Source organism: Pungitius pungitius, chromosome 1 (assembly GCF_949316345.1).
Source record: "Pungitius pungitius chromosome 1, fPunPun2.1, whole genome shotgun sequence".
NCBI classification, from domain to species: Eukaryota; Metazoa; Chordata; class Actinopteri; order Perciformes; family Gasterosteidae; genus Pungitius; species Pungitius pungitius.
The window spans coordinates 4,409,112-4,427,271 of record NC_084900.1 but is presented as its reverse complement, the minus strand read 5'-3'; the positions used below and the strand labels follow the sequence as shown (position 1 = coordinate 4,427,271).

Here is an 18,160-nt window from a genome sequence, read left to right as displayed (position 1 = left end):
GTGAGACAGACATACCTCTGCTGAGCCCAAGGACGTCACTTCCATCAGGTTCTCAGCGCGGAAGCAAACACAGCGGCCGCGAGGACTGCAGGTCGTTTGGTGGCGTGCGAGGAGATACGAGATGAGAGAAGCGAAGGGATGTGGGAGATTATAACAGCGTCCATCAAATTACCACAAAGGTGCCTCGCTGCGGCTTGCAAGTGCACCAACTCTCTCACCTGCGACGATCTCCAGGAATCGTACCCCAGGACCCGGTCCCACAGGAGAAGCAGCTGGTCAGTGGACAGGTAGCCGGAAAAAGGCCCGGACCATCCACTTGAAGGCTATGCGCAACCTGGGGGGGGGGGGGGGGGACACGAACCCATCACACCTCAGGGATCCAACGTTAGGAAAGCCTTTTATTCCTATGGAAGGGGGACGTTGCGATTGCAGATGCCCACCACCAGGTGGCAGAGTCACATAATAATAGAAATAAGCTCTGCGTGTGTGTGTGTGTGTGTGTGTGTGTGTGTGTGTGTGTGTGTGTGTGTGTGTGTGTGTGTGTGTGTGTGTGTGTGTGAGACAGACAGCAGAGGCGGCTTACTCACGGCTGCGCCCCGATCTGTCGCAGGTGGTAGAAGAGCTGAGGCAGGTGGGTCTGGAGCAGCCGCTCAAACTGCAGGCACAAGGACACGACCCCCTGCAGGGAGCACGCACACACACACACACACACACACACGGCTCAGAGGGACAGAAGGGTTTCTAATCTGGATGATTGGCCAGCGGTTTGCGATGAAAAAGGAAATGTGGGAGCTTACCGAGGAAGAGGAGGAGATGGAGTGCAGTCTGAAGAAGTAGCGGATGTACATTTCCCTGAATACGCTGTACAGCTTGGATGGCTCGTTGTACAGGAAACACAGCGGCGCCACTGCGGGGCAACACAAACACGCACTATTCATACGGTCCGGTCGCGGTGAACTTCAGCAAGTTAGTGCAAAGGCAAACGGGTTCCAAACACACTCACCGTACATTGAAAAGCCATGAAAGGGGATGACTCCTGTGAAAATACAGAGTTCAGTGATACATTTGAAGTTAACGCTAATTAAATGATGAGCTCAAAGCGTCTTAAGAACATATGAAATAATGAGAGCTGTCAAACATTGTAAAAGTTTTTTGTGGTTCTCGGTGTGAAGCGACGGGAGGTGGACGTGTGCGCGCTCACCGCTGGGGGGGTAAACAACAGCACACTCCTCGTCCTCTCCCTTCCCTGTTAAACAGACACACGGGTCGATCAATAGCCAAGGCCTGCAGCACGGTGCGTGGGGGAGAGGGGGTGAGAGGGGGGGGGGGGGGGGGGGGAGCGCCACATCATCTCACCCTGGACGAAGGATCGGGGAGGAGTGGCGCTGTTGTATTTGAAGTGCTCCAGGACGGCGGTGTCTCGAGAGAAGCACAGCAACACCTGGCAACGCACGCACGCGCACACACACACACACACACACACACACACACACACACACACACACACACACACACACACACACACACACACACACACACACACACACACACACACACACACACACACACACACACACACACACACACACACACACACACACACACACACACACACACACACACACACACACGTATGAGGTGTGGATTACATGCACCAAATGTAACATGAACCAACAGGAGCCAGAGAAGTTGATACGCTGTTCTTTTGCGTGGCCTTGAGCGCTTTTTGCCTCCGATTCCATTAAAGCGGCGGCACCTGCAGAGCTCGCCGTGGGCTCCGGCCCAAAACCGCCGACTAATCATTTAAATGCGGCACCCCCCCTTAAAATGAAAAAAAAGTGCTTTTATGTTTCTATTCAACAATAGGACGTTAAACCCATTTCTTGATACCAAATGTGCACGAAAGCCTAATTGTCCTTAACGGAGATTACGTTTGCAATCAAACCTGCGATAATTAAGATCAGTGTTTAAAGTGGGAATAGAACGTGCCGGAGTCTATTTGGGGAAGTGGGGACCCCGAGAGGACGCAGGGGGGGGGGGGTCTCTTTCCATTACGCTCCGATTTCCGGGGGCCTCCTTGAGAGGAGACTTTCGTTTCCACCGGCCACTTCACATGAATTATACTGCGGAGCGGAGGTGATCCCTCCGGGGGGGGGGGGGGGGGGCAGGGGGGGGGAAGGAATAAGACGTCAGCCGTTTATGAGAGTTGATTAAAAAGCAGCGGCCTGTGGCGTGTGCCCCCCCGAGAGCCCGCCAAGTGTCTGTCAGAGGAGGGTTAGGGGACTTTATTGTCTTGATATTGTCTCCTAGGATAAAACCCTGCACACTTCTTGTTTCTGTGTGACAACCTCGCCCCTCCGCCACGGGTGGATTCTTTCACTGCCCGGCGAGTCGGGTCAACGCGGGAGAGCGATACCGCGCCGAGTGATCCCGTTGCCGAGGGTACGCCGAAATGCAAACAGAGCCCCCCCCCCCTCCCCCCTCCCTGAATGAAAGCCACGGGTTGGGTGCTTTTCCTGTCCCCTAGTAGCGAATGCATTCGATTTTTTTGGGGGGGAGATGGCCGTGTTGGTAGGAGGATATTTATGCGCAAGTCAGATCATTACCAAACCCAACTCGAGTCACACTTGACCCTTGACCTACCTGATAGAGAAGTCCTCAAACACAAAGTAGTAGTCGTCGTTACTGGCCGTGAGCTTCACATCCTGCAGGGGCGGGCGGTTTGGAAAGACGTTTTAGTGCGTTCAATGCGCGTGTAGCGCAGGGTCAGGGTTACGCATACGGTAATGCGGTCATGGGCACATGCGGCGTACCTTATAGATGAGGCTGTCACCAGCAGGTCGTGCTGCACCACTCCGGCCGTCAGCTGTTCGTAATGCATGGCGTCCTGAAACAGGAAAAGAGCCAACAGGCTTCACACCCAGAGCCCGACGCGTGTGGGCCCCCCCCTCCCCCCTCCCCCCTTGACAAACGAGCTTGGTTTGGACGGACCGTGTGGGATTGCCTGGACAAACTCAAAATCCAGTTCTCTACGCTGGGCATAAAAAAGGAATACATTTTTTATTTTTTTTTAAACCCCTAACTGCTAAGTGAAGTTTACGTATTGCGACGACAGAAGGATTAAACGCCTCTTAACGGATGCGTCTCTGGTGTTCCGGACACATGGTTAAACTCAAGCGTGTCTCCGGTCGGGGGGGGTCAGAGACAGAGACGGACGCTTTAACGGGCCGCCGGGACACATGAAAGCCAACGTGGACAACGTGGACAACGTCAACGGACGACGCCCCAACGTCCGTTCTGCCAAAAGAGGGAAAGGAAACAGATCCTAGATCTCTGATATGAGGGTCCCTGAGGTTCAGCTCCTACAACCCCCCCCCCCCTCCCCCATTTGCTAAACAGGACGGTGGCTTGAAACACACAGATTACGTCGCGTGTCAGTGATTTGGGTTGCCACGGCGATACCAAACTTGAACGGGACGAGAAAAAAAAAAAAGGCAAAAAAAAGACTTGGTGCCTGGTGTAGTAAACACGGTGTTTGGGAATCACTGCAGCTGTGTGTGCTCGGGCTGCAGCGTGTGTGTGTGTGTGTGTGTGTGTACCTGGGGCTGGTTGTTAGAGTTGAGGATGAGGGCCCACAGGTCTGCACGGAGCCCGGTGGCACAGCCCCGCCTGCTGTACTGCTGCGCCGCGGCGCTGTCCTGCTCGGCGACCACTAGTTCCAAAAGAGGAGGAGGAGGAGGAGGAGGAGGAGGAGGAGGAGAAGTCAAGGCGCTAAAAGAGAACAACACAAGGGACACAGAGACACGTGGACGGTCTAGATGTCCCCCATAACTGCTGAAAAAAAGATTTACAATTTTTTTTTTTAGTTTAAATTAAATTAAGTTATAAGGGATCAAAATAAATAAATTAATAATTTATTAATTGTTTAAAGCATTTTAAATCGATTTTTACTCAAATAAAAAAATCACAAATAAAATGATATATTTTATTAATTAAAATAAAACAACAGAATTTAATTAGTTGAATAACTAAAAATGTTTTAATCCAATGTACTTTGTGCCATTTCATTCACGGCGGTGACGTTGACCTGCCGACCAAGAATGCGTCTGAATTCACAGAAGAGCTGGTGGATTGCGGGGGAAATGGGGGGGGGGGGGGGGGGGGGGAAATGATATAATGTGTGCAAACAGCAGCTGGGAAAGGGAGCACCTGGACGCAGTGAAGAGGTTTGTTTTCTTAATAAAGTTCAAGCTCGGGGGAGGACGACCGCCACCGGGCCGCGGCCATAAAACACCCGGCAAATGGAACTTTGGATGCATCCAAAGAAACCAATAAGATAAGTCATGAAATCTGCTCCAAGTGTGTCAAGCCGCCGATTAAAACCCCCCAAAGAGCTGTCCTCCAAACGCACACATCCTGCCCCCCCCCCCCTGACCACGTATAAACATTAAAAAATGTCGCTGACAATTACGGAACTATTCAAAGAAACACTCTGGAAACCACATCTGCATTCGGCCCTAAATCTCTGTTGTGACAGTAGCCCAAAAACACACGACCCCCCCCGCCCCCCCCCTCTCGACTCGAGGTGCCGGCCCAGTCATAACATAAACCAACGCGCTGCTCGCCTCTTAAATCCCCCGTTTGAGTGCACTTAACACTCGGGCCTGGAACACAGCGGCCCCCGGCACACAATCCACAAGAGGGGGTGGGTGGGGAGGGGGGTCGGGAATACCGCCCCCCCCCCCCCAACCCCTCTTGTGGATTGACGTCTCATTGGCGTGTGCCGGGGCTCATGGCAGAGCGACGAGGTGAAGCGCTGAGCAGCAGCAGCAGAAAGGGACGATTCAGTGAACGCGTTAAATCCTGCAGCCCGTGCACGAGCACGTGCACCGTCATCTTCATCTTCACAGCGGCGCCCCGGTGTGCTTCGGGTCCGCGTGGGACCGGAGCCCACATGTGCACACGTGTGAATATCAAACACGGGGATCACAGAACACTCGCTGCTCTTAACACCCAGATCAGCGTGATGAATACTGAGTGGACACCTAATGGCCACTAATGAAGAAGAACAGTGCGCTGACACTCCCCGTGCCCCCGGTTGGTGCTCTCGGTTAAGATTCCGGGGAAAGTGTGTGTGTGTGTGGGGGGGGGCATGTCTCACATGTCTCGCATGCGTTCAATCGCCTAAACTGAAGAACGGGAATAACAGAGAGCCATTTACGGCGATGCATTTAAAAGACGATGTTGAAAGTCACTGACCTTTTTTCCCGATTTGAAGATACTCATTTTCAAACAAGTCTGCACATGAATAAAAGAGAGAGAGAGAGAGAGAGAGATTATTAATCGCCTGCTAGCGGCTCCAGTTCTCCAAACTAATGTTATCAGTTTGATTTACAAGCACGGAGACGGTGGATACGAGTCTATTTAAAGTCTAAACACCAGGCTGTAACAATGTCAATAAGTGGACTTAACAGAGATATTGTTTGAGAGAACCCAGGCGGCCGCGTGGCACAGGTGGGGGGGTGGGGGGGGGGGCCTCGAGCGGTAAACACGCCATTAAAACCCCGGAGTTCATCAGGTAAACACATTTATTTTGGTTTGTTTCTGATTAATTAGGTTTAGGGACGACATTTTTTTTTTTTTTTTAAACGCTGCCGAACGGATGTCTCGTTATTACCGATCCCCGTCCCTGTCCCATTACATCTTTAATAGGGTTAAAAAAAAAGACCTTTAAAAAAAGGTTCAGTTCTGCAGACATCGGTCTAAGTTGCCCAATTCCTAAGCCGGTATCGCAACTGGTAACGATCCAGCTGTGACGCGACGCATTCTTATTGTCACGGGGGACAGGATGCAGGAGCCGTGGAACTGGCACAGTTTGTTTTACTGATAAAAATCCCCCCCCCCCCCCCCCCTCCTCTCTCTAAATACTAGGCTGCTGCCAGCAGCCGCTTAGCTTGGCCCAGCTCGGCTCGGACGGGTCGCGTTCTCCCTGACGCGAGGTTTCATTTCCTGCGCTTCCCAGAGGCCGCTGGTTTCGGCCCGTTTGAGGTCGAGACCTTTCCTCCTTTCCTCCCCCCCCCCCCCCCCGCACCTGGATGGATGTGAGCGTGGTCGTCGATTCCCAGCTGCCCGGTGGTCAGGTTCAGCTCTGCGTAGGCCCGTCTCTGACAGTGCAACAGAAAAAAAAGACAGAAAAAAAAAAAAGAGTTTGTTTGCAGGAGCGGCTTCTTGTACCGTTCTAACGTCAGCGGGGGGGAGCCCAACCGACCCCCGGGGGGCCCCTACCAGCTGTGGGATGTCCCTGACGTCGAGGGGGACCTGGACGAGTCCCCAGTGGCTCCTGGCGCCGACGTCCTCGCTGCTGTCGTAATTGGGGTTGCGCAGGCTGATCAGCACCTGTGCAGAAGGCCATCACGCAGCGTCAGGGAGTTCAAACCCCCCCCCCTCCCCCCCCACCTCGTCCAACGAGTGGAAAAGTAATCTGCTTACCTCCAGAAAGTCTTTGGGGGCATACACAGGCCTGAAGCTAGTGAGGTCTGCAGAGAGAGAGACAAAGAGGTTCACGAGTCACAAACGCCACGGAGTCCAGTGGGTCGACTTGAAGCAGGGCGCCATTCAGGTCTCAAAGCTTCCACACGCCGCCTCCATCGCCGGTAAACCAGAGCGCCCGCGTCCCCAGAACGAGGGCGCGTCGGTGGTTTGGACGAAGGCGAGGGAGGAGGGGAGGGGGGGGGGGGGGTCTGGAAAGCTTCTGCATTCACAGTCCAAAGTGTTTACAGCCGCGCGACGGCACATCCTAAATGTTATGATGTGGCAGCGGGCCGCGACCGCGCCGCTCGGGACACGCCGTGAGCGACCTCCTCTGTGAGCGAGCCGGGGCGTGACGTGTGCAAACGGTTGCGGTCCGCTGAGAGACGGACGCCCCGGAAAACAAATCAAATGACGCGTCTCGCTGCTGACTGATTACAGACACTAAAGCTGCCAACGTGGCAGCGTGTCATCCGCAGATGACACATCAATACTAATCATGCATACCCCCCCCCCTCGCTCCCCCCCCCCCCCGGGGAACATCTGGAGACCTGGTTCATCCGTGCCCATCTCGTTCCATTTGCTGGTGAGCTCCTTCTGCTCCGCTGCGGGCCTCTGCGGATAGAGAGGGGAGGGGGGGGGGGGGGGTATTTCAACACACCAATCTCGACAAATGTCACATTACAAACGTGAGCACAGAACAGGCACAAATGATCAAACTGACCCCCCCCCCCGCCCCACCCGCCCAAGTGCATGTTTCCTTATTATCAGCCTGTAGCTCAGTCGGCTCGGGGTAAATACGGAACTATTCTTTACATCTGCATCGATGAAGGCCTTTGCCCAGAGAAGCTGAAGCAAGAGCCGTTGTACCTTCACCACCACCTACACCACCACCTGCACCACCACCACCTGTCAGACGCGATTGACAAGATTTGAGTTACCATGCGAGCCAGAGGCACTCCGAGCTCCGCGCTCATGCTGTTCAGGCTTTTGAGGACACGCTTCTCCCAGCAGGCCTGTGTGAGACAGCAGCACCCACGCACGTTACATACAGAGAAGGAAGAGGAAGAACAAGGGGGGGGGGGGGGGGGGGAGAGCGGGGTGAGGGAGACGAGTGAGGCGTGACGGAGACGAGACGAGACGCGAACCGACCTGTGCCTTGCGCATGTAGGCCAGCGGCTCCTTGAGGTGCTCCACGGGAGCCGCGGGATGGCTCGGGGGCCGCTGGCTGGAAGAAAAAATAAATAAAAGTGAGGAGCAAGAGGCGCGTTAATGGAGGCCGCCCGTGAACACAAGCGGTCGTTATGAGGAGCCGCTCAAAAGTCCTAAAGACGAGGGAGAGAGCTGTCAAACGCCGGCAAATAGACGGTTATTGAGGTTCTTAATTTTTTTTCTTCATATTTCAGTCAGTCAGTTGCCCCCCCCCCCTCCCTCGCCGCAGATGAGTCAGAGGCAGACGCACAAACCGTCTCATGTCATTTCCCCTGCTAAGCGTGCTCAGGGCATATTGGATGACTCAAGGTCTCAGTGCATTAAACAACATCCAAACCAATCCAAACAACTACGAGAGCACATGGGTTGGGGGGGGGGGGGGGGGACTAATGGGCCAAAGAAGGAGGGCATTAGTCAAAGTTCATCCTTTAAGAGCAAAGCGTGTTCCAGCCGGAGCCTCCAGGGGCGACGGCGGTCGGTTACGCTCACAGAGCAGACCACGTGACGTGCGGCCCATCCGTTCAGCTGTTTGATTCGAAGAAAGATTATTAACAAGAGCTGAAAGTTTCATTGTTATGGATCTGGTAAGCCAACTTCACTCAGAGGAGGGGAGGGGGGGGGTTAAGAAAAGACAAAGAAAAAAGACAGAGAAAGAACGTAAAATGTAAAATATTTGCATCAAAATGGTCAATGAACCTAAACTGTCAACATCATATATGAATGCAGTTATTCACACACATATATATATATATATTATTATAAATAAGGTGCAACATACTGAGTGAGGGAGGGACTTACACCTGCAGCTCCCGGTACACGGCATTCTGAAGCTGCCTCTCCCAGCCTGTCAAAACACGGAGACACCGGGATCAGCCCACGGAACAGAGAGGAACGGTGGGAACGAGTCGCTCCATTAGAATCCCGCCCCACCTGACGTCCTGAGGAACCTGCGCACGTCCTCCCGCAGCGAATCCAGCCGGATGTCGGGCAGATGCAAACACTCCTGCGGGACATTTGAACGGAGAATACAAACGAAAAGTCGTAAATTAAATGAATTTATAGAAAAATTAAATAAAAAAACCCCGGGGCGCAGCGAGGTCGGCCGCTCTCGTTAGCCACCTGCTAAGCTAGCTCGCTAGCCGGGGTGGGGGTGGCGGGGGGGGGAGACTCACTTTGGCTCGCCTCTCTATCTGAGAGTGCAGGTGGCTTCCTTTCAGCCGCCGCACGATCTGCGCGACGCTCAGCGACAGCTCGGAGCCGTCGTCCATCCTCTTCGCCGCGGGGTTCTGCGTCGAAAGCGGACCGGTTTGACGCTGTGGAGCGTCGGCAGCATCCGGTTGATGCGGCGACGGCGGCAGCAGCAGCAGCAGCCTGGTTGCTTAGCAACTAGGGGGGAGCGTCGGTGCGCGGGGTTAAGGGAGCCGGGGGGGAAACATGGGCCGGGTACTTTGGTTCCGAGGTGATGAGCTTTCGGATAATTTAACTGTACTTGAGTGCAGCACTTGAATATTCACACGATATCTTATTTGGGGAAAAAAAGCTTAATTACTCAAGAACTGCAGGCTTTCATCTTCAACTGTATTTTAGCTCATTTATACCTCAACTGCACGTTGAATTGCATTCATCCGACAGCTTATTAAGTAATATGACTTGATCAGATAACAAAATATAATGAATGACTGTTAGAAATGAAGATACCAAACATCTTGTACTGTAAAAAAAATATAGTTTTACCTCAACTACATCAATACAATGTTGTGTACACTTGATTGCAGAAAAACATAAATGTACATTTAAATGACTAACAGGGGTCGCTTTAAGCACAACGAGGGCCATTGGCTTACACGAATCACATGACCATAACTTGGTCCCAGTACAAGTCGCCCCAGTTTGTTGGAACTGCAGTTTTCATCACTTGAAAAGATGAGATGCAGGAAGGAGGAAGGCTTAAACTGGTATTGTAAACTCATCTCTTGTGTCAAATGAACCACAATTAACCTTTCTCTCACATGCAAATAGCTTAAGTCCCAATTCTCTCTTGGGGAGTTTATAACAACATTAATTAAAAAAAAATCCTCACTCTTGCAGGGAGAAAGACTGTATTGTTCAAACGTGTGAGCGAGCGTTATATTCGGCCCCTGATGACACCGCATCTCTGCACACATCAGAACAATTACAGCACGAGTCGATGGACTTCCATATTGCTGCTGACATGTTTACATGAAACGCCACTGCGGGCAAAGCCGTGCTGGGGAAATGTGTCACGGGAGGACGGATAGCCTATAGACGCAGTGCGGGACACGCGTGGCCCCCTGACCTCTGACATTTGCACACGCAGTGCACTTCTTTTATGAATGACGCGGGAATTTGACACATCTGAGGTAATAATAACGAACGAAGACGGACGCTCAATGGAGACATTTTGCCGCGTGCAGCGTCTTTATTGGCGTTAGGGATATGACGGTTTTATTTTATTTATTTTTTTAGAGGAAGGGGGCGTGGGTGAGGGGGTGAGGAGGGGCGTAGGGGTGGGGGGTGGGGGGATGCTGACTGTAGCAAACCCTGAAGGCGGGCTGAGCAATCAGGAATGCAACCCGCGCACATGCCTGTCAGTCGATGGAGACGTTGGGCACGAGTGGAGCGCAGCGCACCGAACCGGGAGCGCACGGAAACTTGTAGGGACCATTATTCATATATATTTTTTTATTTTTCTTTGACAAAAAGATACTGACTTAGACGAGCTGTTGGTTGAGCATTTTTCTTTTCGCGAAGGAGCATGACGCATGCTGCTCCTATCATATTAGTGGTTTAACTCCGGGCTGGGGGAAGAGAGCGCAACATGGAGACGTTCACAATACACGACATGCTCCTAAACTCGACCGACCTGAACCGGATTTTATGTAATTTTGGAATCAAGAATTTGTCAGAGTGCGAGAGCGAGCAAGAACCTTCACCCGAACCTAAAGGTAAGGTCACCACACCATACATCGCCTACAACGTACGGGGCCAACGCGGCGGGGGGGGGGGGGGTCGCATTTCGGAATGTGGCGTTTCGTTCCAAATGCAAATCCAAGTGTCGTTGTGCCAAAAAGAGCCACCGTTTCGTCGCGCCAGTGTGCATTACGCGCGCACGGCTCCGTGCCTCCAGGCTCCGTGCCTCCGTGCCGTCTGCTAAGGGTGACACGCTGTCAGTGAACGCTGTTTTTCTCAATGCCAAGTGACCTGAAGACATTAAATGCAACACGGCTCGCGCTCTTCTTTGGAGAAAATCTAAAGAATTACAATTTGTTTACGATTTCAGTTAGGTTTATTATGGTGAGAGGTGTTTTACTGAAATTGACTGTATTCAAGTTAACAGATAGGAACATTCAAGAAGTGTTGTTTTGATTTGGGGCGTTTAAGAAACACAAAAAAACAAAAACGCGCGAGGGGGAGCGCGAGTAAAAATAGCACCAATTTTCACAACGAAGGGGCCCGGAGTTCATGCGTTTGTGCGCTCATGTGTCTCCCCGCTCCTCTCAGACATCAACCAGACAGTGCGGATCGTCCTCTACAGCCTCATCTTCCTCCTCAGCCTCCTGGGCAACAGCCTCATCATCGCCGTCCTGGTGAGGAACCGGCGCATGAGGACCGTCACCAACCTCTTCCTGCTGTCGCTGGCCGTGAGCGACCTGCTGGTATCTCTGGTGTGCATCCCCTTCACCCTCATCCCCAACCTCATGAGGGACTTCATCTTCGGCACCGGCATGTGCAAGCTGGTCATGTACTTCATGGGTGAGGGCTCGATTGCGGCTTTAGATTTTTTTTGATCGTCTTCAATGTTGAATCGTATACCGTTTTTAACTTTCGCGTGATTTTTGGAGGATATTCCTCATCCATTGTGGAAATATAAGATTTACAGAGTTGATTGTTATCCCTTAATTTATTGGGACAAATTAATGCAGTGAAAATTTGCTAGAATATTTAAAGTTTTGCATCCAATTTTGATGGAACTGTGTATAAAATTGCCTTTTAGTTTATACTCATTTCTGCCCAATCCAATATTATTCAACCCTGGACACAATGTGAGTCAACAGGAAGTCATCTTTGGCCTTCACAAAAGTGAAAAGAATTGAGCTAAGATCTGTTTTAAAGTCGACGATTTACCTAAAGCTCTGAGTTGTTGTTTTCTCCTTCAACATTTGCATTTCTTATGTAAAATCTGTCGTCTCCCATTGTTTGTACCGTGCATCCATCCTTGTGAATATTAACAGACAGGGCCTATAATGAGTTGGATGGATATATGGAAATACAGCCAATTAGAGACAAACAATCCAATCTGAACAGCATAATTTTTCGACCAAAACCCTTAACCCGCCCCCCCGCCCAGAAGCCACGTTTGAGCTTCACTGTGCAGAATGATGTCGTCTGTGCAGAAGCTCCGACACCAAAGGCTGTTTCCACGGTCGCGTCTGTGTGGGAGGAATAAAAAAGTCCCACTTCCAGACTGCCGCTCGAGGCGTACGATCCAACGTGGTCCGATACGCAACGTCCCAGAGGCGTGACGTAAGATACAGTGGCTTAAACGTAAGACCGCTCAGCGCCAGCAAACAGCACGACCTGACCCACTTAAGTCAGACGCAGGGAAAATCACATGAGCGCAGGAGCTCCGGAAGACGAAGAGCCTTCGCTGGCCTTCTAAAGAGCCTTCGCTGGCCTTCTATAGAGCCTTTGCTAAAGAGCCTTCGCTGGCCTTCTATAGAGCCTTCGCTGGCCTTCTATAGAGCCTTCGCTGGCCTTCTATAGAGCCTTCGCTGGCCTTCTATAGAGCCTTCGCTGGCCTTCTAAAGTGCCTTCGCTGGCCTTCTATAGAGCCTTCGCTGGCCTTCTATAGAGCCTTCGCTGGCCTTCTAAAGAGCCTTCGCTGGCCTTCTATAGAGCCTTCGCTGGCCTTCTATAGAGCCTTCGCTGGCCTTCTATAGAGCCTTTGCTGGCCTTCTAAAGAGCCTTCGCTGGCTCTCTAAAGAGCCTTCGCTGGCCTTCTATAGAGCCTTCGCTGGCCTTCTATAGAGCCTTCGCTGGCCTTCTATAGAGCCTTCGCTGGCCTTCTAAAGTGCCTTCGCTGGCCTTCTATAGAGCCTTCGCTGGCCTTCTATAGAGCCTTCGCTGGCCTTCTAAAGAGCCTTCGCTGGCCTTCTATAGAGCCTTCGCTGGCCTTCTATAGAGCCTTCGCTGGCCTTCTATAGAGCCTTTGCTGGCCTTCTATAGAGCCTTCGCTGGCCTTCTAAAGTGCCTTCGCTGGCCTTCTATAGAGCCTTCGCTGGCCTTCTAAAGTGCCTTCGCTGGCCTTCTATAGAGCCTTCGCTGGCCTTCTAAAGTGCCTTCGCTGGCCTTCTATAGAGCCTTCGCTGGCCTTCTATAGAGCCTTTGCTGGCCTTCTATAGAGCCTTCGCTGGCCTTCTAAAGTGCCTTCGCTGGCCTTCTATAGAGCCTTCGCTGGCCTTCTAAAGAGCCTTCGCTGGCCTTCTATAGAGCCTTCGCTGGCCTTCTATAGAGCCTTTGCTGGCCTTCTAAAGAGCCTTCGCTGGCTCTCTAAAGAGCCTTCGCTGGCCTTCTATAGAGCCTTCGCTGGCCTTCTATAGAGCCTTCGCTGGCCTTCTATAGAGCCTTCGCTGGCCTTCTAAAGTGCCTTCGCTGGCCTTCTATAGAGCCTTCGCTGGCCTTCTATAGAGCCTTCGCTGGCCTTCTAAAGAGCCTTCGCTGGCCTTCTATAGAGCCTTCGCTGGCCTTCTATAGAGCCTTCGCTGGCCTTCTATAGAGCCTTTGCTGGCCTTCTATAGAGCCTTCGCTGGCCTTCTAAAGTGCCTTCGCTGGCCTTCTATAGAGCCTTCGCTGGCCTTCTAAAGTGCCTTCGCTGGCCTTCTATAGAGCCTTCGCTGGCCTTCTAAAGTGCCTTCGCTGGCCTTCTATAGAGCCTTCGCTGGCCTTCTATAGAGCCTTTGCTGGCCTTCTATAGAGCCTTCGCTGGCCTTCTAAAGTGCCTTCGCTGGCCTTCTATAGAGCCTTCGCTGGCCTTCTAAAGAGCCTTCGCTGGCCTTCTATAGAGCCTTCGCTGGCTTTCTAAAGTGCCTTCGCTGGCCTTCTATAGAGCCTTCGCTGGCCTTCTATAGAGCCTTCGCTGGCCTTCTATAGAGCCTTCGCTGGCCTTCTAAAGTGCCTTCGCTGGCCTTCTATAGAGCCTTCGCTGGCCTTCTATAGAGCCTTCGCTGGCCTTCTAAAGAGCCTTCGCTGGCCTTCTATAGAGCCTTCGCTGGCCTTCTATAGAGCCTTTGCTGGCCTTCTATAGAGCCTTCGCTGGCCTTCTAAAGAGCCTTCGCTGGCCTTCTATAGAGCCTTCGCTGGCCTTCTATAGAGCCTTCGCTGGCCTTCTATAGAGCCTTCGCTGGCCTTCTATAGAGCCTTCGCTGGCCTTCTATAGAGCCTTCGCTGGCCTTCTATAGAGCCTTCGCTGGCCTTCTATAGAGCCTTCGCTGGCCTTCTATAGAGCCTTCGCTGGCCTTCTATAGAGCCTTCGCTGGCCTTCTAAAGAGCCTTCGCTGGCTTTCTTAAGAGCCTTCGCTGGCCTTCTAAAGAGCCGTCGGTCAGGCCACACGATCGGTGCACAGAATCATCATTAATGCGAAGCCGGCCGGCGTTAATTGGCGTGTGATTCAGACGGATGCCTGGAGTTCTTCTCGCTGGGAGCTTTTGGGGCAAAGGTACGGTCAGTACATCTGACGCACCTTTGGCCAATACTTCACCCCTCATCCAATTACAGCTCCGCCGGAAAAAATTAAATCCTCCCCCCCACGTCTCCCCTCAGTTCCTGTTGCTCCGAATCAGATTATTTCCTCATCCGTCTGCGTGTTTACCGTTTATGTGTCACTCACCTTTGGATCGTACACACGGCGATAATGGGGAATCGTTTACTGATCCGGTGACGGTGCACGACGTGCCTCGACGTGCAACCTGATGTTACACTAAATGAATGTGTCCAGATGTTGAGAGGAGGCCGACCAGAACCCAGAACCAAAACCAAGGTGGACCGAAAGGTTACCGATGAAGGAGCAGTGGCATTTCTGGGAAATCAACCTAATTAGAGTTTGATTGGCCACTCTCCTACCTTGATGCTACGCTATGCTAAGCTAAGCTTAGCTCTCTACATTCTGCCCCTTTTTGCTCTGATCCGCGCAGGCGTCTCGGTCAGCGTTTCCACGTTCAACCTGGTGGCCATCTCCCTGGAGCGCTACAGCGCCATCTGCAACCCGCTGACCTCCAGGGCATGGCAGACCAAATCGCACGCCGCCAAGGTCATCACCGCCACCTGGGTGGCGTCCTTCGTCCTGATGCTGCCGTACCCCGTTTCCAGCGGCCTCAAGCCCTTCACGCGCCACAACAACAGCACCGGGTACATGTGCCGCCTGGCGTGGCCCAACGACGTCACCCAGCAGTCCTGGTGAGCTGCCGCCGCCGCCGTCGTCTGTGGGCCCCCTCCGGCACGATGGGGCTGACCCTATCAAACAAAAGCACTAATAACACAATAAATAGGAAAAGTGCATTTGTCAGGCGGATTTATTCAAAACCAGACATGTTGGCCAAAGTGCTTTTAGAGACCAAATTAAAAGTACATTTACATTTTTATAATGGGCCGGTGGGGGTGGGGGCGGGGGTGCAAAACAATGCAGAGAATATACAAAGCTAAGTAAATCCAATACAAATATTTCCGTTTTGATGAGGACATTAGTGCAGACTCGAAGGGAGGGTGTTATAACATTGGCTCTGTGTTGATTCAAACAACAGTTTGTGCTCGCACTGAACCTCGAGTTTGTCCCTCGCAGGTACGTGTCCCTGGTGCTGCTGCTCTTCCTGGTCCCCGGCATCATCATGATGACGGCCTACGGGCTCATTTGCCTGGAGCTCTACCGAGGGATCACCTTCGAGCTGTCCACCAGGAAGTCCAGCAGAGGTACGATCACAGAACAGAGCAAATTCAGCTTTCTTTCCCTTTAACATTTTTTAAAAATTTAGCGCTATGTGCCATGGTTTTAAGAAAGAATTCCCTGAAGCAAAGTGCAATGAAACAGGGTTAAATGGTGCATTTCTTCTGCACTACTTTCAGCTGCGGATTGATACGCATTTACAGCAGACCCAAAATGAAAGAATGATTCAGTGTTAGATTCGGCCCGGAAACACAGAACATAACCAGACTTATCCTTTCACTTGACATATAAAACCCGCCCCCCCAACCGGCTTTTAAAAGTCTTCCATTTACAGGTCTTAAATGACAGAAACAACCTTGATGGTTTTACACTGCTGATAAAAACCACACTCTGACCCTCCAGTCTCTTCTTTCTCAAACTACACCCCCCCCCCCCCCTTTAACCCGGACAGAAAGACAGCTCAGCACCGGCAGCATCAAACCCGGCGACAGCGACGGCTGTTACCTGCAGCCCTCCAAGAAGAAGAGCATCACGGGCCCCCCGAGCGGAAAGGCGGGGGCAAGGGCGGCGGCGGGCCGCGTGTGCGGCAGCAGCTCCACCTCCAACCTGATGGCCAAGAAGCGCGTGATCCGCATGCTCCTGGTCATCGTCTTCCTCTTCTTCCTGTGCTGGACCCCCGTCTTCGTGGTCAACGCGTGGCAGGCGTTCGACCGGCGCTCGGCCTACCGGCTGACCGGGGCGCCCATCTCCTACATCCACCTGCTGTCCTACACCTCGGCCTGCGTCAACCCCATCATCTACTGCTTCATGAACAAGCGCTTCCGCCAGGGCATGCTGGCCACGTTCACCTGCTGCAGCTGCTTGGGGATGAGGAGGAGGAGGAGGGGGGGGAGGGGGAGGAGGCCCGGAGAGGTCGCCCGCGATCGGGGAAGCCAAGGGGGAAGAGGGCTGCCCGGGGCCGGCGGGGGCGAAGGCCGGCCCCGGGCGGAGCGGCGGGGGCGGCGCGCGCTCCGACTACACCGGCGTGCGCGCCACGGCCTGGAGCGAGCTGACCTGAGCTGCCGCCGCCAGCAGCCCCCTCGCGCACTGCGGGGGGGGGGGGAACTTGTGCGCGGCCAGAGGTTTTACGGAGTCCTGGGGCGTGTGTGTGTGTGTGTGTGATCCCAAGTCATTGAAGGGCCTCAGGTCCAACGGAGCACTTAGCAGAATCGTAATTCATGTTGTTTACCGCTTTCTTTATTGCACACACAGTTCACTGAGGCGTGGTATCCAAAACCCCCCCTAAAAAAGAAAGACTTACTTACCTGCTTCCCCTACAGTGAAATATATTATCAACTGAGGAATGGACCAATGGGAGGACGGTGTACCTGCTCCGGAGCGTTCGGCCACACCCCGCCTTCGCCAGCGGGTTGAGTTGGTCCGGTTGCCGTGGGAACGGGTTCCAACGTCAGGAGTGACGGGGGGGGGGGGGGGGGGTCCGATAAACTTATTCGACAACATGGGGAAGATTGTGTGATCGGCTCAAAAAGCTCTTAACCAGCTGTAAAAAAAAAAAAAAAAAAAGGTCACGACTCACCTGACGCATCCTCGCTAAAAGCATTCTAAATGTGGCATTAAATATGAATAATATACTGTGGTTACACAGTCTTTTTATCAGCAGCATGAAAACAGGGCTTCAGCGCACAAATAGTTCTGCTCTTGTCCTTGACCCAGAGCATGTGTGTGTGTGTGTGTGTGTGTGTGTGTGTTATGGGAGCTGCAGAGGCCTTATCATTTAGTGGGACTTTGAACACCTGTATCACCTCTTCATCAAAGAGAAGCTCATTTTACCGACTGCTGCTGGTAAACATGGCGGCGTTCATCGTGTGAATGTGATATTCCTGCATAAATTCCCACTTTAAAAGTCGGACGCATCAATGGAGATTTTGTGTTTTTTTTCCCCCCCCGATTGCATGACGATGTGCCTGTTTTGTAGTCGGTAATCTGAATGTAATCGGTGATTTTACATGTTCGCGTTCCCACAAAGGAGGGGGGGGGAGGGGGGGGTCATCTCTGAGCCACCGAAGTCTTGGATGACCAAATAAAGACCTGGAGCGGCCCCCGGCTTGCAAATGCGTGTGAGAGAGAGAGAGAGAGAGGGAGAGAGAGAGAGGGGGCTCGGAGGCCGAGATACGTGGAGCTTTTAACGGCTTTAGTGGATCCAAAGGACAGAGGGACTTAGGGCCCGAGCAAGTGGCGGAAAGAGAGGAGGGGAATCTGCTGGGACTTGTTCCCGAGGATAAGAGCTCCATTTGGGGCTCGGTAGATGCCAAAAGCCCCCCCCTTCCCTCCCCCCGGGAGGATCAGCGCTATTTGTCTGTACAGAGATATGATAACTCCTGCTTACACTACTGACAACTATTAAAAACATTACACAAATCCAGATTTTTTTTTATCACTTTTTTTTTTATTTCTCATTTTTA

At 52.4% G+C, this 18,160-nt stretch overlaps 2 protein-coding genes across 2 annotated transcripts in view; one reads left to right on the top strand and one right to left on the bottom strand.

The window, feature by feature from the left end:
* tbc1d19 (TBC1 domain family, member 19) overlaps positions 1 to 9,105 on the bottom strand; it is a 9,514-nt gene extending 409 nt beyond the window's left edge. Inside the window, 24 exon segments of the mRNA XM_062566315.1 lie at positions 12 to 65; positions 68 to 85; positions 219 to 236; positions 239 to 299; positions 301 to 334; positions 588 to 679; positions 798 to 907; positions 1,004 to 1,036; positions 1,202 to 1,246; positions 1,357 to 1,441; positions 2,628 to 2,705; positions 2,814 to 2,833; positions 2,836 to 2,887; positions 3,600 to 3,712; positions 5,260 to 5,298; positions 6,092 to 6,164; positions 6,286 to 6,396; positions 6,490 to 6,536; positions 7,080 to 7,143; positions 7,470 to 7,544; positions 7,681 to 7,756; positions 8,539 to 8,584; positions 8,671 to 8,743; positions 8,913 to 9,105. Of these exon segments, the coding sequence (XP_062422299.1) occupies positions 12 to 65; positions 68 to 85; positions 219 to 236; positions 239 to 299; positions 301 to 334; positions 588 to 679; positions 798 to 907; positions 1,004 to 1,036; positions 1,202 to 1,246; positions 1,357 to 1,441; positions 2,628 to 2,705; positions 2,814 to 2,833; positions 2,836 to 2,887; positions 3,600 to 3,712; positions 5,260 to 5,298; positions 6,092 to 6,164; positions 6,286 to 6,396; positions 6,490 to 6,536; positions 7,080 to 7,143; positions 7,470 to 7,544; positions 7,681 to 7,756; positions 8,539 to 8,584; positions 8,671 to 8,743; positions 8,913 to 9,008 (1,513 nt within the window). The 5' untranslated portion in view covers positions 9,009 to 9,105.
* A 1,258-nt stretch (positions 9,106 to 10,363) lies between these two features.
* On the top strand, positions 10,364 to 16,577 carry cckar (cholecystokinin A receptor; the record flags this gene model as incomplete). The annotated part of the gene is made up of 5 exons (XM_062560844.1): positions 10,364 to 10,706; positions 11,263 to 11,514; positions 14,953 to 15,214; positions 15,597 to 15,724; positions 16,150 to 16,577. Coding segments are annotated over exons 1-5 (1,197 nt in total), but the record flags the coding sequence as incomplete, so codon positions are not given.
* Between the last annotated feature and the right edge of the window lie 1,583 nt (positions 16,578 to 18,160).